Genomic DNA, 25,059 nt, shown 5'->3' on the forward strand with positions numbered 1-25,059 from the left:
TCCCACATGCCTCACCACCAAAAAACCAAAACATAATACAGAAGCAATATTGTAACACATTCAATAAAGACTTTAAAAAAATACACTTAAAATAAATAAATAAATAAATAAAATAGAAAGTCAGGCAGGGGACTTCCCTGTTGGTCTAGTGGTTAAGATTCCGCAATCTCAGTGCAGGGGGACGGGGTTCGATCCCTGGTCAGGGAGCTACATCCCACATGCATGCCACAACTAAGAGCCTGCATGCCACAACTAAAAGATTCCACATGCCATAACTAAAGACCCCGCACACCGCGATGAAGATCCCACGTGCTGCAACTAAGACCCATCGCAGCTAAATAAATAAATAAAAAGGCAGGCAGTTCTTTTTTTGTTAAACTTTTGGGTTTATTTATTTATTTATTTTTTTTTTAAATTATTAGCACCTTTAATTATTATTTATTTATTTATTTATTTATTTATGGCTGTGTTGGGTCTTCGTTTCTGTGTGAGGGCTTTCTCTAGTTGTGGCAAGCGGGGGCCACTCTTCATCGCGGTGCGCGGGCCTCTCACTATCGCGGCCTCTCTTGTTGCGGAGCACAGGCTCCAGACTCGCAGGCTCAGTAGTTGTGGCTCACGGGCCCAGTTGCTCCGCGGCATGTGGGATCTTCCCAGACCAGGGCTCGAACCTGTGTCCCCTGCATTGGCAGGCGGATTCTCAACCACTGCGCCACCAGGGAAGCCCAGTTCTATTTTTTTAAATTAAGGTATTGTTGATTTACAATGTTGTGTTAGTTTCTGTTATACAGCAAAGTGATTCCGTTATACATATATGTTCTTTTTCAGATTCTTTTCTATTATAGGTTATTACAAGTTATTGAATATAGTTCCCTGTGCTGTACAGTAGGTCCTTGCAGGCAGTTCTGATAAATATTAATTTATAAGAACATGATGTATGTTAGATATCATATTGTATGATATCAAGTGAATTATTTATAAGAGCTTTAGAATCTAAATGTTGTGGTGTGATGCAGCCTCTTTAGACAAACGATTACCCAGAACTGCTGTTATATCAGTCTTTCTTACTGTCTCAGACATTGGTAGCTAAAACAAAATAGGCAGGATAGTAAAGTCCTTTTATATTGAAAATATTTTTCAACATCCAGTAATACAGTCAGATTCAGAATTACTACAAATACACTGATGACTTTTGAAATCTCTATAGAACTGGAAAGACATTCTTGCATCAGAAGTTATTCCTATATCATAATACATAGTGTTACGATTCCTCTATAAGAAAAATAGGAAGCAAAAATTGTCTGGCCTCACATAGAAGCCTTGGTTCCCTCTAAACTAGAGCCTCCGCAGTTCCTTCGCTGGTGACACGATGGTTCTCAGAGCTCATTCTGACCCACAGTAACACCTTTCATGACTATGCGTACCGTAATCTCCAGAATAGAAAAATGCCATTTGAAACTGTATACCTATCAATCAGTTCTCCTCACATGCCTAATAAATAGAATTACAATGATTTTTTTTCACTATCTTTTAATCTACCTTCCTCTTTTCCCACTTGTCCTTGGATTACTAATAACTAGAGCTAATTTAAGCACACCTGAAAAAACAGACTAGCATGGCAGATACGACCATATTCAAGAAGCTTAATAATTCCAACATTTATTGTTAACTAATTTTAATAAATCTTTGAGTAGTAAACGTGTTTTGTTTGTTTTAATTATAGAAGTGAAAACTGATGATCCATCCCTGGACAATTCCACGGAGAAGGAAAATACTGTTGAACTCACTAAGCAATCGACTTCTGATCCCTAAGACTCGCCGTAGTTGGCAAAATGTTTTGTAAACCTCAAGCACAGTATTAAAAGGCTATTAGTACTTCAGTATTTTTTGTAGTATTTTAATTTATCTTGCTTATCTCTTTTTTTTTTTAAACAGAGTCACTTATTTATTTATTTATTTATTTATTCATTTATTTATTTATTTTTGGCTGTGTTGGGTCTTTGCTGCTGCACGCGGGCTTTCTCTAGTTGCGGCGAGCGGGGGCTACTCTTCGTTGTGGTGCGCGGGCTTCTCATTGCGGTGGCTTCTCTTGTTGCAGAGCACGGGCTCTAGGCACGCGGGCTTCAGTATTTGTGGCACATGGGCTCAGTAGTTGTGGCGCACGGGCTTAGTTGCTCCCCGGCATGTGGGATCTTCCTGGACCAGGGCTCGAACCCGTGTCCCCTGCATCGGCAGGTGGATTCTCAACCACTGCGCCACCAGGGAAGCCCCTCTAACTCTTTATTAAGTTTTTATTTATTTAAGACTTACTCCAACTGCTATAGTGATAACTATTTTTATCTTGTCAGTGTTATATGAGATTAGATGTAACTGTTAGATTGATTTTAAAAAAGAAAAACCACTGGAGATGAGATTTGAGCAGTCTGCTCACTGTTACCTTCCTGAACAGCCTTCAGAGTAAAGACAGTTCATTACTCTCTACCTGATATTTTAAAAAAATGAAAGTAACACAACCTTCCCCAAATGGAGTATATGAGTCTGAAGTTCTACATGGCTTCTTAAAGCATACGTACCCCAAACTGCAATATCAATTAGACATCACATTTGATCTTACTTTATTTGTTAATCTTCGTGTTAAAGGAGAGAGCAAATATCAAAATTAAAAGTACAAATTATAAGTCTGACACCTTTAATTAAAAAATTAATTAGTTAGTTAATTAGTTTATTTTAAAGCGGAGCTGACTGTAGTCCAGAGAGGTGGGGGTCTGTCTGGAGTGACCGGCTTCTAAGGGCCGGAGCCCAGACTGAACACAGGTCTCCTGCGTCTGTCAGGGGCCTCTGCTTCTGCTTCACATCACCTCCGCCGCCACTGCAGCCTCGCTATAGAATCAGAGCTCTAGAATTATGTGAAGGAGGAATCCAGATCATTCCACAAGACCTTTTAACCATCTTTAGAATATCTAAGGGGGCATTAGGGACTTATAATGTATTTGGTATAGAATTAGGAGATCTACAAGAAAAATTTTATGAAAATTCTGTTTAAAAGTTCATTTTAATGTTAACATTTTATTACACAAATTTCAGGTTTTATACAGAGAATGTTGGAATTCCTCATTTTCCTCAAGATTTTGAAGTTGCAAAATATAACACCTTGGAAAAAGTAAGAGTCTGATTTCTATTTGGGGGAACAGAACTGTTTGAAAGTTCTGTTCTAATTATTTTTCCTGTTTGATAATTTTTTTGTTGTTTGAAAAATTGTGCATATCCTGAATAAATATTCCTTAGTATATGAGTTGATTTTTAATAGTCAAGAAAATTTTTACATTTAAAATTTAATGTTTAATTTTTAGCTTTTATTGTAAAAGAAACGCATGCTTATAATAAAAGTGTAAACAGTATAAAATCTTAATATGACATTAAAAAATAAAGGTACTCCTCCCTGTTATTAACAGTTTCTTGTATTTTAAGAGTAGACACCAAGTCTACTTTGGCACCAAGTATTTATACTATGTTGAATTTCCATTATTTTTCCTTAAAAAGAAAAACAAAAAACTTTTCCTCGGACATCATACAAATGCAAAATAGCACCAGCATTCAAAATGATGTTCCATTTGTATCTTCTAGGTATTTTAATAAAATGTTACTTGAAAATAACATTTCCTCTGTGATTAAGAAAATATGAAAAGTGGTACAGTTTAAACATATACAGGTGTATCTATAGCAAAAATACTGGAAGGAAATATAACAAAATATTAATAGTGATTATATATCTGTAGTAGGACTTCAGATGATTTTTATTTTTTCTATTTACTTTCTATATTTTCTAAATTATATCTGAAAATGAACATGTATCAGTTTTATAATCAACGTTTTAAAATGGCAAGTATGGTTTGTTATTTAGTGAATGCAGCGTAAGAAAGAGCAACCTGTTTTCCAGGTAGGGACAGAGGGAGGTAAGGAGACAGCCATGGTGGAGCTGAGGTGCCCCCAGAACCCTGAGGACCCCAGGGAACACGGCTTTCTGATATCCGCACACTTCCTCCTGGCCGACGGCATCGAGGTACAGTCTTCATGTTGACTTCTATGTGTTTACCCACCTTGCTCATAGCTAATTTCATTAACACTGGTCAGTTGAACCAGCCAATCTGTTAACTTTCTTCTTTTTAGCTGGTAAACAGTTTTGAAAAGTGGAGATGTGCTCTTTGGGATGTGGAAGTGAGGAGGGCTGGGTGGGAGCAGCATGAATTCTCGGCAAAGGAAAACATGCCCTGGGGTGCAGGTTCCTGCTCCTGTTCTGAGTCACTTCTGGAAACTTTCCTAATGTCCACACCTCACAGAGATCCCTTCACACACTTCATTAAGCACCTGCTGTGTACCAAGCAACCAACTAGAGGCCAGGCCCAAAGATGAAAAGACTTCATACCCCGCCCCTCGGAAGCTGCCACCTGGGAGGGACAACACATCATGATCCCACCCCCCCATGACTCAACTGATCCTGAAATGTACGCGAAGTGCCCTGGGCTCAGGGACAGCAAGGAGGGCTGCATAGAGGCCACGACCTTCGCTAGGTCTGTGTCAGGTCAAGGGCATGGTTCCAACCTAAAACAATAATGGAACAAAAACAAACCCAGCGCCAATACCTAAAGTTCCAGTAAAATCTGCAGCCCATGTCAGAGTGTCTTCTGTCCAGACCCTCAGACTAACGGGGGGCGCAGGGCTCAGCAGCGTCCGCACAGCAGTTCCCTCAGGCTCTGGGCGCTCCTCACTTTGCCCCGCTCGGGGTGTCAGCTCTGGTTTGAGGAAGCAGATTCCCATCTCTCCAGGGGCCCAGACCTCCCGTGATGCAGCCCAGGGAAGGGCGGTTATGCAGGGCCCCGGGCCCAGGGCGCAGGCTCGCCGCCCGCTGTCTGCATTCACTCACTGACCTCCAGTGCCGGGACAGGTCATTAAGGAGAGGTCTCTGATACCCAAGCAATTTTGCCTGATGTTACATCTGGCATCCACCCGTATCCAGATTCCATGGAAACATATAAAAAGTTAACCCAAGGTCAAATGTGTCCAAGAAGAATAAAGGCTTTTGTTAACCTTTTACCTAGAAATGTATACCATATTTTGTGGAGAATTTAGTTGTGTGGGTAAAAAGTAAGTAAAAATCAAGTTGAAAACCATGATAGGATGTGTTGGAGTTTTTTCTTCATTGGAAAGGAAGCCGTCCCTTCTGGCCTCCCTCACTCACCTCGTGCTCGACCGTGACTCTGTTCCCTCGAAGGGAGTAACCCTCCCTGACCAGATGGACAGAGCTTTTCTGTACAAGAGGCTCTGTGAGCTGGCCCTTCTCCTTTGTTAAACCAGTTTGGTGGAAATCTTCCAAAATCGTGCTAAGTTTTACCTTCCTGAACGAAGTGACTTGGACGTGGTGTGCGCCAAGTCCTCCACGTTCTCCAAGGTTGAGGCAGGGGCAGGATTTCGGGAAGACAAACACCCCATCAGGACGGCTGGGATGACGGAGGCATTTGCCTATGCAGGGGCCCCTCCCGGCCTGCCTTTACCTTCGTCTGCACGACGTGCCAGCATCCCTGCCTTTCTCCTTGCCAAGGGGGATACTTTCGTTTAGACTGTGTCCTGTCTCTAACAATGCCTCATTTCCTTTTTTTTTTTTTTTAATTGCTTTATAAAAGACACTATCCAGAAAACAGAGCTACATGCCTTAGCTTTGGAGGAAATATTTGCAGAATGTGTGTCTGGTATAAAATGTGTTTTTAGAATATATAAATAACTCCTACAAATCACTAAAGAGAAAAACAACCAGAGAAAATTATAGACAAAAGATCTGAACACATAATTTGCAAAAGAAGGTATATGAATGAAAAATAAACACGTGAAAATATGCTCAACATTATTAGTAATTAGGGAAATGTAAATCCAAACCACGATAAGATACCATTACACTCCTATCAGAATGGCTAAAATAAGAAAACAAAAAAATCCTGATAATAGCGAGTTTTGGCAAAGATGCAGAGCATTTGGAACTCTCATACACTGCTAAGGAGAATGCGAAATAGTTTAGACACTGGTAAACAGCTTGGTACTTTTTAATGAAGTTAAATATACACTTACCAGATGACTCAACTATCCTGGTCCTAGTTATTTACCCAAGATAAATGAAAACATGTTTTTTTTTACAAATGTTTTATTATATTTGAATGTTTACTGCAACTTTTTTCATGGTAACTCAAACCCCAAAACAACTCAAATGTCTATCAACTGGTTAATGGATAAACAAATTTTGGTATATCCATATCATGGAATATTATTCAGCAGTAACAATAAAACTACTGATACACATGACAACACAGATGAATCTCAGAAGCATTATGCTGACAATGGCTCATTTCTGAGGTACGTCTCTCCCTCCCCTTGCCTGATTTTCTGTTCCCAGAAGGCCAGACTTCAAGCAAATTAGAGTAGTGTCTAAAGCAAGAGTCTGGGCCTGAATGAGCTGAACGAACATTCTAGAGGCTCTTCCTTGAGTCCAGTGTGTATTTTCCACCTGTTGTGCCTCTCAGGCTTTTCCCCACAACTTTCAGGTTTGAGGCTGTTTTGTGAAGAATTGAAGATGTAAGTAATCTTTGAAAAAACTAGTTCCTAAACTCCTTTACGTCAGGGAACTAATGCCTTACTTGTACTCCTGTTCCCCATGGTACGTAGTAGGTGTTTATTAAAGACTGCTGTGCTAACAGGTTACCATATCCTCAGATCCTAACACTTTGCTATGGACTGTAATTCACAGTCCAGGAGGCAGTTCTCTGTAAAGAAAACCTCTGCAGATGCGAGTGAATACTATGAAAATTACATTGAAGAGCTGAAGAAACAAGGGTTTCTACTAAGAGAACATCTGGCACCCGAAGCAACCCAGCTAGCATCTGAAAAACTGCAAGCAGTAAGGTTGATGTCTACATATTATTTCGTGTTATTGATTAAATATATTTAATAGAAATGTTTTCTACATGACAAATCAAAAGCTGGCAGGAGATGAGAGCAGGAGGTGAGAGAAGGAAAGGTGAGCCCACAGAGAGGCCTGGAAGCGGCATGGGGAGGGAGTTCCAGGATGAGCCACTAACCTCCCCACTTTCAAAAGATTTCCTCGTAACCCAGGCCAGGGGTGAGGGTCCTCAACCCCTAATGCCACTTAGCCTTCAGTGCTGCTGGCAGGCCTAAAGCTAACGGGGCGAAGAAAAAGGCAGGAGGGAAAACAACATGGGGGTAATGAGAAGGGGGGAGAGGGGGAGACCGGCAGAGAGGGCCCCGGGGTTAAGGCACCCTCTCCCGGGCTATCACCTCCTGGCTCTCCTCACGCCTCTGCTCATCTCAGTGTTAAATAAACCCACTCATGAACTCTTTTTGTTGGTGTTCCTTGTTATTCTGTGGTTGCAGCTCCTTTCAGAGGAGGCCGTAAATTCAAGCGTTCTGAGCCCAGAGGTGAGCGGTTTGGTGGAGATGCTCTGGGCGGAAGCTCTCGGCCGCCTGGAGCACACAGTGCTCAGACCGGTGCACAGCACGAGCCTTAATGACGTAAGTCCAGTGTCCTTGAGGCCGACTCTGATGGGGCCGACCTGCTTTTCCTGACTCTTCTTCCTTCTCACCTGGAGAAAGGGACACTGAGGCCACTGCAGGGAAATGAGCTTCCAAGGGAATAGAGCCCCTGTCTGTGGAGTGTCAACCTCAGGAGCTCCTAGGCCAGCAGGTTTGCATCAGGCCTGGGACACGGGCGCTCCTGGTCCTCAGGGAGAGGTTCAGGCCCTGATCTGCTTCAGAGTGACCATCTTGTGTCTTCGACCATCTTGGGGAGAGGCAGGCACACCTGCAGCCCTCAGAAAGCTCTTCTTAATTGTGTACAGTTGAAGGAGCAGGTGAAGAAGGTATTCTCAGTGGTACAGCTTGGACAGCTGCACCGTCACATTAAAATAATACAGACCATCTCCTCCTTGGAGTTAAACGGATTCATTTCATGGAGAAAAAGGTTTCCTGGGGTAAAGTCCAAAAGCACTTGTGTAATTTGAAGTGTTCTGGTGGGTTTCATTCCTAGTCTGACCTGACATCTTTCTAAATTTCTTGAGTGAAAAGCGGGTCTCCCGCGTGAGGATTCCTTTCTCTGTGGACGCAGATGTAGGTACAGACATACTGATATTCAGGACTCTGGTTCTTTCCTCTAGTTAAGCCGATCCCAGTTTTGGAAATGAGATGCATCTTCAACAATATGGCATTTGTTTTATGACGGTGTCCAGTAGAAAACTAGTAGTTGTGATGTACCTAACAACCGTTTTAGGTATTTTTATACATGCTACTTTACTTTTTCTAGATTATCAAGATTGTTTTAATAATCATATGTCATCTTCTATTTAAAGGTGAGCAAGGCAGAGGGAATTCTCCTCCTAGTAAAGGAAGCGCTGAGAAATGGAGAAACAGGAACAAGTGCAGACGATGATGGCTGAGTTCTCCAGGTTAATACCTCACAGAGCCGCCCCGGCCGAGAAGGTCAGCCTGAGGCTGCTGGCTAAGAAAGGGGACCTCTGCCTGGTCAGCCTCTGCGCCGTGGAATTCAGTTTACAGTTTGTTGGGGGCAGGGAAGAGGGGTCTTTTCACATCTGATGACTAAGGTAACATTGAATCATGAAAGTTGCCTCTAGAGTTTGCTCAAAAACAAACCGTGAGCCGTTTTGGAATGAGTTGGGTCCTTACGGAAGTTATCTGAACCACGCTCCCGAACGAGCCTGTGTTGGAAGAGTGGTGCAGAGGCAAGTGTTCAGAATTGCTGTGCTGTGAGATGATTTTCCAGGTCAGGAGATGAGTTAGGGTTCTTTCCAGGAAGAAACAGAAAGCTGCTCCTGACTTGAACAACGAGGAGGCTTTATCACCCTGCAGGACGAGAAGTCCCGCTGTGGGGCGGCCGCTGGTCCAGTTCACTCAGAGGCAGCGTTGGCCTCAGGGCCCGGCTTGCTCCCATCGCCGTGCTTCCTGCAGGGACAGCTCCCACCCCCAACAGCCACTCCCCTTACCATCAGCTCACAGCATCCCAGCTGAAGCGTTCCTCTCGTGTCTCTAAGAGGAAGCCCCTGGCAGATTCTTACTTCTTTTCTTTTTTTAATTGAAGTATAGTTCATTTACAATATTGCGTTAGATTCAGGTGTACAGCAAAGTGACTTGGTTTTAAATGTATATATATATATATATATACACACACATACACTTTTTCAGATTCTTTTCTGTTATAGGTTATTATAAGATATTGAATATAGTTCCCTGTGCTATACAGTAAATCCTCGTTGTTTATTTCTTTTATATATAGTGGTGTGTATCTGTTAATCCCAAACTCCTAATTTATCCCTCCCCCCTCCCCTTTGGTAACCATAAGTTTGTTTTCTATGCTTGTGAGTCTGTTTCTGTTTTGTCAATAAGTTCATTTGTATTATTTTTTAGATTCCACATATGAGTGATATTATATGGCATTTGTCTTTCTCTGTCTTACTTCACTTACTATGATAATCTCTAGGTCCCTCCATGTTGCTGCAAATGCCATTATTTCATGCTTTTTTATGGCTGAGTAGTATTCCACTGTGTATACGTACCACATCTTCTGTATCCAGCCCTCTGTCTACAGACACTTAGGTTGCTTCCGTGGTTTGGCTATTGTAAGGCTCCATCTCTTTGGCCGGAAGTGAGTCATGTGTGCATTCTTAAGCCAGTCACTGCTGAGGAGGATAGAATTACTGCTCGGAAATGGGCCATCTCCCTCCAGCTGAGGGGCGGAAGGAGAAGCTCAGTTCAGAGAGGCCGCAGGAAGGCAGACATGGTGCCCACCTCGCCTGGGATGAGGCCAGTATCCCTCTCTGGCTCTGGGTTGCCGCATCTGAGCATGAAGGCTTTGGGACAAAATCAGAGATCCATGACCTCTAGACTTCAGAGGAGTTTGTAGATGTTAAATTTTGCATGTTTGGGGGAAATTATAGCTTCCCACAGATTCCCAGAGGAGTCTGTAATCCAAAATAAGTGCAGAACCAACAAATGAGATGAACCAGTGAATGCGATGATGAAGGACGCTTCCAAATTTAAAATTCCATGATTTTCCTAACACCCTGCATAACCTCAGTTGCTGGTTTTCCTACTGAGAGGGTATGTGTGGTGCCCATCTGAATACTTTTTTTTTTTTCATCTGAATACTTTTAACTTAGATTTTATATTTTCAATGGGTAATACATCTTCATGATTCAAAAGTCAATATTATATTTAAAAGGTATCCTCAGAGCAACCTCTGTCCTTCCCTGTCCCCACCACCCTATTCCAGCTCCTCCACCCCAATACGTAACCATTTCTGTTAGTTTCTTGTTTGTCTTTGCACCATTTCTTTATGCAAACAAATATGAATATGAACATATATGCTTAGTCCTCCCCGCTTTTTTTTTACGTAAAAAGTCGTATACTCTCTTTGCTGTTCTGCACCTGTTTTCCTCACCTAACATACCCTGAATGTAGAGATTTCCCACGGTGGGATGTGCCACCTTGGTGGGCATCCCCTCCTGCCAGACATGGCGATTGTTTCTGGATTTTGCTACTACGAACAATGGCACAGGGAATAAATACTCTGTATATTTGGCGTTTCATACTTGTACAGGGGTATCTGTGAGATGTGGTCCCAGAAGTAGAAGTACAGGCTGAAAGAATAAATGCCTATGTAATTGGGATAGATTTTCTCTGCTTCCCTAAGGGTTGTTCTGTGCTGCTCTCTCACCATCAGTGAATGAGGGTTTCTGTTTCCTATCGCCTTACCAACAGTGTCTTTGTCAAACTTTTAGACTTCACCAAGTGTACAGATGAGAAACGGCATGTCGGTGTAGTGAGTCTGAGCACCTTTCCAGATATTTCAGGGATGTTTGTGTTTTTTCTTCCGTGAACTGTCTATTCGTGTCCTTTGCCTCTTTTCCTCTTGCATCTTGATATTTTTATTCATGATTTTTAGGACCTCTGTAAGTTAAGGAGCTTAGTCTGTGAGATGAATTGCAAATATTTTCTGCAGTTTATTTGGGTTTTTTTCTTTGCTTATGGTGAGTTTGTTGGTGTTGGTGGTGGTGGTTGGCTTGTTCTGTTTTACCATAAAGAAATTTTTTACTTTTATATGGAAAAGACTGCACCAATCTTTTATTTTATGGCTGGTGGATTTGAATTATAGTTCAAAGGCCTTCGCCACACTAGTGGCCGCAGAATGGCTGATGCTCCCCTTCTGTGTCTCTTTTAGTCTCAAAGATGCTGAAAGCAACAAATCCTCATAAAAAATGTAACTCAGATTATCCGGAAGCTGTGTTCCCTCATCCAAGCTCCGTGACCTGTGGAACACTTGGGTTCCCTCCCAGGGAAAGGCATGCGTCTTATTCATCTTTGTATCCTTCAAACCTAACACAATGCACACAGAACATGCTTAATGAATTTTTGTTAAGGAGTTTGGACTTGAAGTCTGATGATCTGAGTTCCTGTTTAGTCACTATCCCCTCCTTGTTGTGGAAACTTCTCACAGGCTCGCTTTCCTCACGTACACAGTGAGGATAATGAGCTCTAATAAGGCAAATGGAGTAGTGTGGATTAAAGGAATAACGTACCTGAGAACACTCGATAAACAATCATGTCTATACTAACGTACACTATTATTATTATTGTACATTGTGCTGTCACTGAGGCAACTGTGTCAACTTTAATACACCACTCATAGGCCAGGCAGGTATTGATGAAAAGCTTTAGGGAAAAAAAAAGCTTATTTATCCAATCTTTTTGAGAAAGTACAATATGATATAAATATTTTAATATGTGGTAATTCTAACGTGTATGAATCATTTCTACCTACAGCCAATAAGAGACATGGTTAACTTCTGTGAAACTAATTTGTCCAAACCCAACCCACCATCTCTTGCCAAATACCGAGCTCTGAGATGCAAAATTGAGCATGTTGAACTGAACACTGAAGAATTTTTCAGAGTTAGAGGTGTCGCAGAATAATCACAGGTAAACATAAAGGAAATAGGTGAGGATCTGCTCTTATGTGATACTGTTTCAGATGCTGTTAGAGCTGATCTCCACACACCTAGATATTTAACCCTCACTATCAAAGTAATTACGGTGTGATGACAAATGCTTACTTCTGGGTCTGTAGTGGGGCTTGGAGCTGTACTCTGTACTTAAACACTCCCCACGATTTCAGTCCGTTGCAGGCTTACCTAATCTTGCTCAGAATTAAATTTTAAAAATTTAGATAAGAGAGTATTGGAGTTTGTTCTCAAATACAGTGTTTGAGTTCTGAAGGGTATTGTACAGGAAAATCCACTCAAATTAAGATTTTTAAATGCAGAACACATGTGTGGCCACTTCTAAACTGGCCACTGCATGGCATGAAAACAGGTGAAACCCTGGAAAACATGCCAGGAGATACGGCGCCCCTAACCGTGGGTCTCGTCCATCTCCTCACGGGCCATCCATGCCCCTCTTTCTTGCGCTGATATGCCTTCTGCACGTCAACCGGGGGCAGCAGCAGTACAGCAAACACAGGAGACACAGCTGCTCAGACAGGCCCTCGCTGGGTCAGGACCCCTGTGGAATCACCGTGGCTAAGAGTCTGGACAGCTTCAAGGTTCAGAAACTGGCTTCCACTGGTCTGCTCATTCGGGCCACTGTCACAGCCCTCTGCCCCGTCTTCCTCATCCTGGGTCTCACCGTAACGGGCCAGCTTCCCCTTCCTCAGCCGCCGTACTCCTAAGCACCAGCGGTGAACTGCTGCCCTCGGCCCAGCTTGCAGGGCCCAATTGCGAAACGTTTAGGAATTTTGTGAACTGATTGTTAAACCATTAGTAAGTTGATATCAGCTATGGTGGGAGGATCAGCAAATGCTACAGATCAGGGCTGTGTGTGGGTTTTGCTGTTGTCTTGAGAGCTGGTTTTCCAGCACCCACCAGAGCTATACCCAGCCACACCTCCCTTACGGACTAATTCGGACCTTTCTGAAATTATGCTCTGCATTGCTTGGTCAGTCGTCCCCAAATGCCATTCCCGATATTTCTTCACATCCCCTAAAATGGCTTTTTTTAATGGAAAATTATAAGTGTTGATGAGTATGCAGAGAAATTGGAACCCTCATACATCGCTTGTAGAAATGTAAGATGGTGCAGCTGCTGCTTGGCAATTCCTCAACAAATCAAACACAGAATGACCACATGCCCAGCAGTTCCACTCCTAGGTATAGACCCAGAAGAACTGAACACAAGTACTCAGGTACTTGTACCTGAATGTTCATGGCAGCACCACTCACAATAACCAAAAGGTGGAAATAATCCAAAGGTCCATCAGTGGATGAACGGATTAACAAAAGATGGCATATCCATGTAATGGAGTGGTATTCACCCATAAAAAGAAGTGAAGTACGGATACACACTACAACATGGGTGAACCTCGAAAACCTCCTGCTAAGTGAAAGAAGCCAGACACAAAAGACCACATATTGCATGACTCCATTTATATGAAGTACCTAGAATAGATAAATCAACTCCCTGGAGACCGAAAGCAGATTGCCTGCTGCCAGGGGAGGGAGGAATGGAGCCCGACTGCTGAAGGGTGTGGGGCATTCGTTGGGGTGATGAAACGTTTTGGAACTGGATAGAAGTGGTAGCTGCATAGCATTTTGAAGGCACCAGATACCACTGAGCTGTATACTGCAAAGCAGTGAATTTTATGTTATGTGACTTTCACCGCAATTTAAAAAATCCGTTCCCGCAGATTTTCTTCCAGATTTTCTTTCTGTATATAATCAAATTAGTTTGATTTCTTTTGATTTGAATTGTTATTGAAGTATAGTTGACTTACTATGTTGTGTTAGTTTCAGGTGTACAGCAACGTGATTCAGCTATAGAATCTTTTTCAGACTCTTTCCATTACAGGTTATTACAAGACACTGAATATGGTTCCCTGTGCTGTACAGTAGGTCCTTATAGTATATAGTAGTGGGTATCTGTTAATCCCAAATTCCTGATTTGTCCCTCCCTACCCCTTTCCGCTTTGGTAATCATAAGTTTGTTTTTTACTATGTCTGTGAGTCTATTTCTATTTGTAAATAAGTTCATTTGTATTATTTTTGAAGATTCCCTATATAAGTAATATCATATGGTATTTGTCTTTCTCTGTCTGACTTCACTTAGTATGATAATCTCTAAGTCCATCCATGTTGCTGCAAATGGCATTATTTCATTCTTTTTTATGGCTGAGTAATATTCCACTGTACATATACCACATCTTCTTTATCTGTTCTTCCGTGGATGGGCACTTACGTTGCGTCCATGTCTTGGCTATTGTAAATAGTGCTGCAATGAACATTGGGGTGCATGTATCTTTTTGACTTAGAGTTTTCTCTGGATATATGCCCAGTAATGGGATTGCTGGATCATATGGTAGCTCTATTGTTAATTTTTTAAGGAACCTCCATACTGTTCTCCATAGTGGCTGCAGCAATTTACATTCCCACCAACGGTGCAGGAGGGTTCCCTTTTCTCCACACCCCCTCCAGCATTTATTATTTGTAGACTGTTTTTTTTTTTTTTTTTTTTTTTTGCTGCGTTGGGTCTTCGCTGCCACGTGCAGTCTTTCTCTAGTTGCAGCAAACAGGGGCTGCTCTTCGTTGCGGTGCGTGGGCTTCTCATTGCGGTGGCTTCTCTTGTTGCGGAGCACGGGCTCTAGGTGCGTGGGTTTCAGTAGTTGTGGCTCACGGGCTTAGTTGCTCCACGGCATTTGGGATCTTCCCGGACCAGGGCTCGAACCCTTGTCCCCTGCATTGGCAGGGGAATTCTTAACCACTGTGCCACCAAGGAAGTCCCAGTAGACTTTTTAGTGATGTCATTCTGACTGGTGTGAGGTGATAACCTCATTGTGGTTTTGATTTGCATTTCCCTGATGATTACCAATGCTGAGCATCTTTTCATGTGCCTGTTGGCCATCTGTATGTCTTCTTTGGAGAAATGTCTATTTAGGTCTTCTGCCTACTTTTTGATTGGGTTGTTTGTTTTCTTGATGTTGACCTGTATGAGCTCTTTGTATATTTTGGAAGTTAATATCTTGTCGGTCACATCATTTGCAAATATTTTCTCCCAGTCTGCAGGTTGTCTTTTTGTTTTGTTTATGGTTTCGTTTGCTGTGCAAAAGCTTTTAAGTTTACTTAGGTCCCATTTGTTTATTTTTGCTTCTATTTCCATTACTCTAGGAGACAGATCCAGAAAATTTTTGCTACAATTTATGTCAAAGAGTGTTCTGCCTTTGTTTTGCTCTAGGAGTTTTATAGTATCCGGTCTTACAGTTAGGTTTTTAATCCATTTTTTTTTCTTTAATTTTTTTTTTTTCCCTTTGGCTGTGCCACGTGGCATGAGGGATCTTAGTTCCCCAACCAGGGATTGAACCCATGCCCCCTGCAGTGGCAGTGTGGAGTCCTAACCACTGGACCTCCAGGGAATTCCCTCGTTAATCCATTTTGAGTTTATTTTTTGTATATGGTGTTAGAGAATGTTCTAATCTCATTCTTTTACATGTAGCTGTCAAATTTTCCCAACACCAGTTATTGAAGAGACTGTCTTTTCTCCATGGTACATTCTTTTTTTTTTTAATAGATCTTTATTGGAGTATAATTGCTTCACAATACTGTGTTAGTTTCTGTTGTACAACAAAGCGAATCAGCCATATGCATACACATGTCCCCATATCCCCTCCCTCTTGAGCCTGCCTCCCACCCTCCCTATCCCACCCCTCTAGGTCATCACAAAGCACCGAGCTGAGAAAACCATAGGTCAAAAAGAGTCATGTACCAAAATGTTTATTGCAGCTCTATTTACAATAGCCAGGACATGGAAGCAACCTAAATGTCCATCGACAGATGAATGGATAAAGAAGATGTGGCACATATATACAATGGAATATTACTCAGCCATAAAAAGAAATGAAATGGAGGTATATGTAATGAGGTGGATGGAGTTAGAGTCTGTCATACAGAGTGAAGTAAGTCAGAAAGAGAAAAACAAATACAGTATGCTAACACATATATACGGAATCTAAGGGGAAAAAAAAAAAAAGGCCACGAAGAACCTAGTGGCAAGACGGGAATAAAGACACAGACCTACTAGAGAATGGACTTGAGGATATGGGGAGGGGGTGGGGTGAGATGTGACAGGGTAAGAGAGTGTCATGGACATATATACACTACCAAATGTAAAACAGATAACTAGTGGGAAGCAGCCGCATAGCACAGGGAGATCAGCTCGGTGCTTTGTGACCACCTAGAGGGGTGGGATGGGGAGGGTGGGAGGGAGGGAGATGCAAGAGGGAGGAGAAATGGGAACATATTGTATATGTATAACTGATTCACTTTGTTATAAAGCAGAAGCTAACACACCATTGTAAGGCAATTATACTTCAATAAAGATGTTTAAAAAAAATTATTTACCACTTTTTTTTAATTAATAAAAACTCAAACAATTAAAAAAAAAAAAAAAACACAAAGCACCGAGCTGATCTCCCTGTGCTATGCGGCTGCTTCCCACCAGCCAACTATTTTACATTCGGTAGTGTATATATGTCGATGCTACTCTCACTTTGCCCCAGCTTCACCCTCCCCCCCATGTCATCAAGTCCATTCTCTATGTCTACCTCCTTATTCCTGACCTGCAACTAGGTTCATCAGTTCCTTTTTTTTTTTTTTTTTAGGTTCCATATATATGCATTAGCATACAGTATTTGTTTTTCTCTTTCTGACTTACTTCACTCTGTATGACAGGCTCTAGGTCCATCCACCTCACTACAAATAACTCAATTTCATTTCTTTTTATGGCTGAGTAATATTCCATTGTATATATGTGCCACATCTTCTGCATCTATTCATCTGTTGATAGACATCTAGGTTGGTTCCATGTCCTGGTTATTGTAAATAGTGCTGCAATGAACACTGTGGTGCATGTCTCATTTTGAATTATGGTTTTCTCAGGGTATATGCTCAGTAGTGGGATTGCAGGGTCATATAGTAGTTCTATTTTTAGTTTTCTAAGGAACCTCCATACTGTTTTCCATAGTGATTGTATCAATTTACATTCCCACCAACAGTGTAGGAGGGTTCCCTTTTCACCACACCCTTTCCAGCATTTATTGTTTCTAGATTTTTTGATAATGGCCATTCTGACTGGCATGAGGTGATATCTCATTGTAGTTTTGATTTGCATTTCTCTAATAATTAGTGATGTTGAGCATCTTCTCATGTGCCTCTTGGCCATCTGTATGTCTTCCTTGGTGAAATGTCTATTTAGGTCTTCTGCCCAATTTTTAACTGGATTGTTTGTTTTTTTGAGAGTGAGCTCCATGAGCTGTTTGTAAATTTTGGAGATTAATCCTTTGTCTGTTGTTTCATTTGCAAATATTTTCTCCCATTCTGAGGGTTGTCTTTTTGTCTTGTTTATGGTTTCCTTTGCTGTGCAAAAGCTTTTAAGTTTAATTAAGTCCCATTTGTTTAGTTTTGTTTCTATTTCTGTTACTCTAGGAGGTGGGTCAAAAAAGATCTTGCTGTGGTTTACGTCAAAGAGTGTTTTTCCTATGTTTTCCTCTAAGAGTTTTATAGTGTCTGGTCTTACATGTAAGTCTTAAATCCATTTGGAGTTTATTTTTGTGTATGGTGTTAGGGAGTGTTCTAATTTCATTCTTTTACATGTAGCTGTCCAGTTTTCCCAGCATCACTTATTGAAGAGTCTGTCTTTTCTCCATTGTATATTCTTGCCTCCTTTATCAAAGATAAGGTGACCATATGTGCTTGGGTTTATCTCTGGGCTTTCTATCCTGTTTCATTGATCTATATTTCTGTTTTTGTGCCAATACCACACTGTCTTGATTACTGTAGCTTTGTGGTATAGTTTGAAGTCTGGGAGCCTGATTCCTCCAACTCCGTTTTTTTCTTTCTCAAGATTGCTTTGGCTATTTGGGGTCTTTTGTGTTTCCATATGAATTGTAAAATTTTTTGTTCTAATTCTGTGAAGAATGCCATTGGTAGTTTGATAGGGATTGCATTGAATCTATAGATTGCTTTGGGTGGTATAGTCATTTTCACAATGTTGTTTCTTCCAATCCAAGAACATGGTATATTTCTCCATCTGTTTATGTCTTCTTTGATTTCTTTCATCAGTGTTTTATAGTTTTCCGAGTACAAGTCTTTTGTCTCCTCAGGCAGAGTTATTCCTAGGTATTTTATTCTTGTTGTTGCAATGGTAAATGGGATTGTTTCCTTAATTTCTCTCTCTGATTTTTCATTGTTGATGTATAGGAATGCCAGAGATTTCTGTGCATTAATTTTGTATCCTGCAACCTTACCAAATTCATTGATTAGTTCTAGTAGTTTTTTGGTGGCATCTTTAGGATTTTCTATGCATAGTATCATGTCATCCACAAACAGTGACAGTTTTACTTCTTCTTTTCCAATTTATATTCCTTTTATTTCTTTTTCTTCTCTGATTGTTGTGGCTTGGACTTCCAAAACTATGTTGAATAAGAGTGTTGAGAGTGGACATCCTTGTTCTTGTTCCTGATCTTAGGGGAAATGCTTTCAGTTTTTTACCATTGAGTATGATGCTTGCTGTGGGTTTGTCATATATGGCCTTTACCATGGTATAGTCTTGCCTCCTTTGTCATAGATTAATTGACCAAAGTGTGTGGGTTTATTTCTGGGCTCTGTGTCCCGTTCTATTGATTTATGTGTCTGTTTCTGTGCCAGTACCATACTGTCTTGATTACTGTAGCTTTCTAGTATAGTCTGAAGTCAGGGAGCCTGATCCCTCCAGCTCCGTTCTTCTTTCTCAAGATTGTTTTAGCTGATTTGGCTTTGAGCCTCCCCTAGGTGTCTGAGGAGTCTAGTAATAGTGACAGTAGAATCAGGAGAGGAGTCACCAGCTTTTTCCAGGGAGTCAAAGGGAAGGAGCCGCTGCATCTTCAAGCCTTGGGGAGGGAGCAGCAACCATCTAATGTAACTACAGCAAGCCCTTGGCGATCTCAAACCTCCCCACCCCCAAGTATTAAAGAATTCATACATCAAAAGTGGGCCTCTCCCTAGGGAGAGATTCCGCTGCTGTGAAAAAGTAGATTCTCTCCATTTCATTTCACGAATAATGACATTTTCATATTAATTTTTTTCTAGTTATAAAATTCACGTTCTTTTCTAAAAGTTTAGAAAGTATGTGAAAACATGAAGAAAATTAAAGATCGCCCAAAATCTCCCCACCCAGCAATAACGCAGAGATAATATAACCACTGTTAGCATTTTGGTATAGAACGTTTCCCCAGTTGGATCACTGATGCTTGTCTGCACCCAGAGGGTGCTGGGAAGCCAGCTGTCTGAAATAAAAGTTGTGGTTAGTAACATTTGCTGATTTGCTCAGCAGGCTCCGGTAACCAGCCAGCCCCCACAGCCCGGTCCCTCGGCAGCCCCCCAGTCTGTCCCCACACTCCCCATCTTAGTCACCCCGAGCCATCGTCAATCCTCTCTCCCTCGTCCCCGCATCCCCGTGCTGTCAGCTCTGCCTCCAAAAGCCGTTTACTCCTGGCTTCTTGCCTTGAGCGGAGACCACGCCCCTGCAGCAGCAGCCTTCCTGATGTTCTTTCCATCCTGCCCATCCAGTCAACTTTCCCCAAACAACCAGTTAGATCTTAGCACACGTATTTGGCCACGTCCAATAAATGTCACCTCCAAAGAGAGGCCTTTCTTGGCCACCCTCTCTCTGAACCTGGCTGGCTTGCTGAGTAGCACAGAAAATCAGGTGTTTGTCACCTTCTTGACTTCTGTCTCTCTCATCAGAATGTAAGCTCCACGAGGTGGTGCCCATGTTATCTTATTGCCAGTGCTGGTAGAGTACTAGGCACTGGGTGTACTTGTTAAATGAATGCATGAGTGTTGAATAAATGAACTTATTCAATTAGTATGTTCTATATATTATATATTCGATAAAATATGGGATCATATTTTGCTTAATGTCTTATAACCTACTTTTTTTTAAATTAATTAATTAATTAATTAATTAATTTTTTGGCTGCGTTGGGTCTTTGTTGCTGCACGTGGGCTTTCTCCAGTCGCGGCGAGCCGGGGCTACTCTTCGTTGCGGTGCACGGGCTTCTCATTGCGGTGGCTTCTCTTTGTTGTGGAACACAGGCTCTAGGCACGCAGGCTGCAGTAGTTGTGGCACGTGGGCTCAGTAGTTGTGGTTTGCGGGCTCTAGAGCGCAGGCTCAGTAGTTGTGGCGCACAGGCTTAGTTGTTCCACGGCATGTGGGATCTTCCTGGACCAGGGCTCGAACCTGTGTCCCCTGCATTGGCAGGCAGATTCTTAACCACTGCGCCACCAGGGAAGTCCTTATAACCTACTTTTAACACTTATTTTTTGCTATAAGTTTTGCTTTATACCCTTATTTATTTTAAATTTTTAAAAAATAAATTTATTTATTTATTTATTTTTGGCTGTGTTGGGTCTTTGTTGCTGCACGCGGGCTTTCTCTAGTTGCGGTGAGCGGGGGCTACTCTTCGTTGCGGTGCACGGGCTTCTCATTGCGGTAGCTTCTCCTGTTGTGGAGGGCGGGCTCTAGGCGCACAGGCTTCAGTAGTTGTGGCACATGGGCTCAGTAGTTGTGGCTTGCGGGCTCTAGAGCTCAGGCTCAGTAGTTGTGGAGCATGGACTTAGTTGCTCTGTGGCATGTGGGATGTTCCTGGGCCAGGGCTCAAATCCTTGTCCCCTGCATTGGCAAGCAGATTCTTAACCACTGCGCCACCAGGGAAGCCCCCCTTAATTATTTTTAAGAGTGTGATTTTTTAATGGCTGCATAGTATTTCCAAGAAATGTTGCATTGTGATTCATTGAATCACTTCTCTAATAATAGACATTTGGGTTGTTTTGGGTTTTCTGCTAATAACAATTTTTTATTTTGCTTTCAATTATGTAATCTGAAGATTTTCTTCTAATTCTTACAGTAAAAGTCCAGTGGACATCTTGCAGATATTTAGAGTTGGCAGACTGAGTGAAACCACAGAGTTTTTGAGCCACCTTGGCAATGTGACACCCTCGCTGCACAGGTCCCCTGTACAGAGCTTTGTAGGAATCCTGTCCTGGTAAGAGCACGCCATCTTTAGTTTCCAAATTTTTCAGCCTCACAAATGTGAAGTGTTTTACTTTTTTTTTCTATAGTACATGGATCTGTTACATTAAAATCAGCCAGCTTATTGAATTCCAGAGAAAATTGAACACTTTAAATTATAATTAAGTATGTGATTTAAGTCATAGATTAATTATTATACATATTTTAAAGTGTAGTGCATGGATATGAATTGCTTCTCGAAGACAGTATCATGCGAATAGGGGACTCTATTTCCTGACTCTTCTGTGTGTATCTAGTCTAGGGATAGTCCAGAAATTAGAGCGCCCAGATACCATGAATTATCTATTCAAAACATAGCTCTAATTTTCTGTTTGCTTTGAATAACACTTAATAGTGTGGCTGAAACTGAAGTTACAAGGAGCAGGGGGAAAACATGATTAAATCTGTATCCTTAGTTAAATACCTAAGCAGAAACGTAAAAAGAGAGACTTCCCTGGTGGCACCGTGGTTAAGAATCCGCCTTCCAATGCAGAGGATGCGGGTTCGATCCTTGGTCGGGGAACTAAGATCCCACATGCCTCGGAGCAACTGAGCCCGCCAGCCACAGCTACTGAGCCCACGCTCCACAAGGAAAGATCCCACGTGTGGCAACTAAGACACAACGCAGCCAAAAAAAAAAAAAAAAAGAAAGAAGGAAAAAAAAGAAACATGTAAGATCCATCTGGAAGGACTTCCCTGCTGGCGCAGTGGTTAAGAATGGTACACACACACACGCACGTAATTTGGTTATGTTTTTTCAAAAGGCAAGATAATGGGAAAACTAATAAAACTAATAAAATATTATCTCTAGGGGGAGGGGGAGGAGACAAGGATGGAAGTTAAGTTTCTCCTAATGTACCTTGTTTTATGGTTTTGACTTTGAAACTATGTAAATATTTTACATAATAAAGATCAGATATCAGAGAATTGAGATTGAATATGTTAAATTATGCAGCGGGAAAGTAGTCAGCAATGTCTGGAATACGAGGAAATAAATGGCAAGAGAAAAAAGAGGGGAGAGGTGAAACCTATAACTTAAAGGATGTTTGAAACGAGGCAATATGTAGCCTTTGTTTGGATCCTGATTTGAACAAAACCCATTGTATTAAAAACAAAACAAAACAACAATTACAGAAATTTAAACATTACCTGGATATTTTGTGATATTAAAGAATTATTCATAACTATTTTTAAGTTTCATGCTTAGGAAAAAGTTCTTATCCCTTAGAGATAACATACTTACAGATGAAATTAAAATAAATTAGTAGGTCTATTTGTACCCTCTCACAAGGACTGATTAAATTCTCTACTCCCAGGGAACTCCCTGCCGGTCCAGTGGTTAGGACTCCGGGCTTTCACTGCCGAGGACTCGGGTTCAATCCCTGGTCGGGGAACTAAGATCCCACAAGACGGGCGGCCAAAAATAACAAAAAAACAAAAAACAAACAATGTCACACAAGCAATATTGTGTAATTGCAGAGGCAGGATTTGAACCCATCTCTTAACCACCACACTACTCTGATGGCCCTTTCCCAGTTCACAGGGGAAAAAAATCAAAGATGGAGAGAATTCTCCAAATTTTCAGTTTCCCCCCGTATTCTTTAGTATATGTTACCGTTTGTTTGCTAACAGGTTCTAGCAGATAACAAAACAAATGAGGAAGTAGCTAATTAATATTAATGAAAAATCTCAGAATTTTTCTGAGTCTTCAATAGACTTGAATATTCGACACCATTTTCTGAACACAAATTTGAAGTTTTTACGTTATGCACATTTTACTAGTAAGTTGTTTGTGGTTTGTGTGCTAAAATTAAATATATGCCAGTTTCTTGGGTGACTCTCGGGTACTTTACAAGTAAAGAATCCAGTTGAGAATTCCTGGGACAGTAGAAAGCAGTTTGTAAAGTAGCGTTGAGCCTGTACTCAAAGAGTGGAAAGGGGGTGACAGCAAACAAACATATGAAGGGGAGAAGAAGCTTGAGTTGTCCTGGAGGCAACAAGAACGTCTGCGAAGCACGTGGAAGCCAGGCAGCGAGGAGGTTACTGTATTTCAAATGTTTTGAATAAGTTCAAAGCACCATGTCAGGCTGTTGGAAGAACTTTCATAAAATGTCAGAAAGGAAAAGAAAAAAGTCAGAGAGAACTGCTTTTACTAAGTTTCATAATTTTTGACAGATTTTATCTGATATAATGTGCTGGATTTGGTACCACATTACATTTCATATGTAATTATATTCTGAAGTTGATGGAAAAATGTTTTTAATCTAGGAATATTCCCTGGGATTTTGAGAAAATAAAGAAAGCAAGTGAATGGCTAAGAAGAACTGAAGGGCAGTATCCATCTATCTGCCAACGGCTCAAGCTGGGGAAAGACTAGGACTCTGCCACCAAACAGCTGCTGGGGCCCCAACCCGGATACACCCCTTCCCCTCTTCACAGACTTCTTAAGTACAGTCAAGGCTGAAGCACATGAAGTTGTCTTTTAAACTTTTTTCATGCTTCCATGTATACAATAATCAGATACTAATAGATACCTATAATGAAATCTAATTATGATTTTATTCAGTGTAGCACTCACTTTAAAATAAGTGGAAGCAGTCTATTGTTTTAATGAACTAACCAGCAATTATAAAATAAAAATTCCAGGGAATTCCCTGGCAGTCCAGTGGTTAGGACTCCGAGCTTTTAGTGCCAGGGACCTAGGTTCCACCCCTGGTTGGGGAGCTAAGATCCCACAAGCTGAGCGGCACAGCCAAAAAAAAAGTTTTTTTAATAAAAAAATTAAAATTCCGGTATTACAGACTTTTTTGTGTCTGAATACTTTAAGGTGATGAGAGACGCATCGGGATGGTGCTGGAAGCTTATTTCCTTCTCCCCTCTCAGGAGGCTGGCAGGGAGCTGGTGCAGCCAGGCTGAGCAAGCTGGGAGGAAACAAGCCTGTTTCTGGGCCGGGTGTTGAACCTGGGCCCACCTGGCACTTGGGGTGCACGCTCCCTGGTGTGGGCCCTCATCTGCAGATCCCTGCGCACCTTTCTTTTTTTTTTTGGCTGCACCATGCAGCTTGTGGCATCGCAGTTCCCTGACCAGGGATCCAACCGGCCCGGCAGTGAAAGCACAGAGTCCTAACCACTGGACCACCAGGGAAGTCCCTGGACACCTTTCTTATTGCGTAGAGAAACTAGGTGTCCCGAGCAATTCTTTGGTGGATCTTGCTTTTGGTGTTGCATCGAAAATCTCATCACCAGACGAAGGTCATCTAGATTTTCTCCTATGTTATGTTCTAGAAGTTTTATAGCTTTGCATTGTTTGTTTAGGCCTCTGATCCATCTTGAGTTTTTCTTGTGAAGGGAGTGAGGTCTCTGTCCAGCCTACTCCACGCGACCCCTTCCAGGCCGTTTCCGCTCTGCCTTTATGTAGACCCCCAGTGTCTCTGACATTCAGTCCTGGCTGTCCTCCCACCCGTCCTGCCCGTCACCCCTCCCGCACACAGGTGCAGGGTCTCCTTCCTGCTGCGGGGCCTGCACGCCTCTCCAGTGGCTCCCAACACCCTGATGAGGGACCCTGTGAGCCTGCTGGTGCCCGAGGCAATGGGCCTCCTCCCACCTTCCTCCCCGATGAGGCAAGAAGCTCAGGACCTGTCCCACTACTCACACTGCAGACGTCCGGCTCCGTTCAGGGCCGTGGGCCCAGGGCCAAGGGGAGCTGGCATCTTCGACTACTCTGCCTTTTGCTGTTTATATATGTATAAACCATCTAAATCTGAAACGGGCTTGTTATATCTTTACTGGGCAAATCAGTCAGGTCTTGGCCCTGGCCTGCCCTGCTTGTTTGCTTGACGTAA

At 41.9% G+C, this 25,059-nt stretch overlaps 1 protein-coding gene across 1 annotated transcript in view; it reads left to right on the forward strand.

Annotated features, from left to right (window-relative positions):
* Positions 1-22,145, forward strand: part of PARP4 (poly(ADP-ribose) polymerase family member 4) — a 33,135-nt gene extending 10,990 nt beyond the window's left edge. The window contains 10 exon segments of the mRNA XM_082364976.1: positions 3,082-3,157; positions 3,935-4,057; positions 6,788-6,937; positions 7,432-7,569; positions 8,403-8,461; positions 8,463-8,574; positions 11,890-12,020; positions 12,022-12,045; positions 21,055-21,192; positions 21,635-22,145. Of these exon segments, the coding sequence (XP_082221102.1) occupies positions 3,082-3,157; positions 3,935-4,057; positions 6,788-6,937; positions 7,432-7,569; positions 8,403-8,461; positions 8,463-8,574; positions 11,890-12,020; positions 12,022-12,045; positions 21,055-21,192; positions 21,635-21,638 (955 nt within the window). The 3' untranslated portion in view covers positions 21,639-22,145.
* Positions 22,146-25,059: the final 2,914 nt, after the last annotated feature.

The sequence above is a fragment of the Balaenoptera borealis genome (assembly GCF_965194805.1).
Source record: "Balaenoptera borealis genome assembly, chromosome: 18".
In the NCBI taxonomy this organism is placed as follows: Eukaryota; Metazoa; Chordata; class Mammalia; order Artiodactyla; family Balaenopteridae; genus Balaenoptera; species Balaenoptera borealis.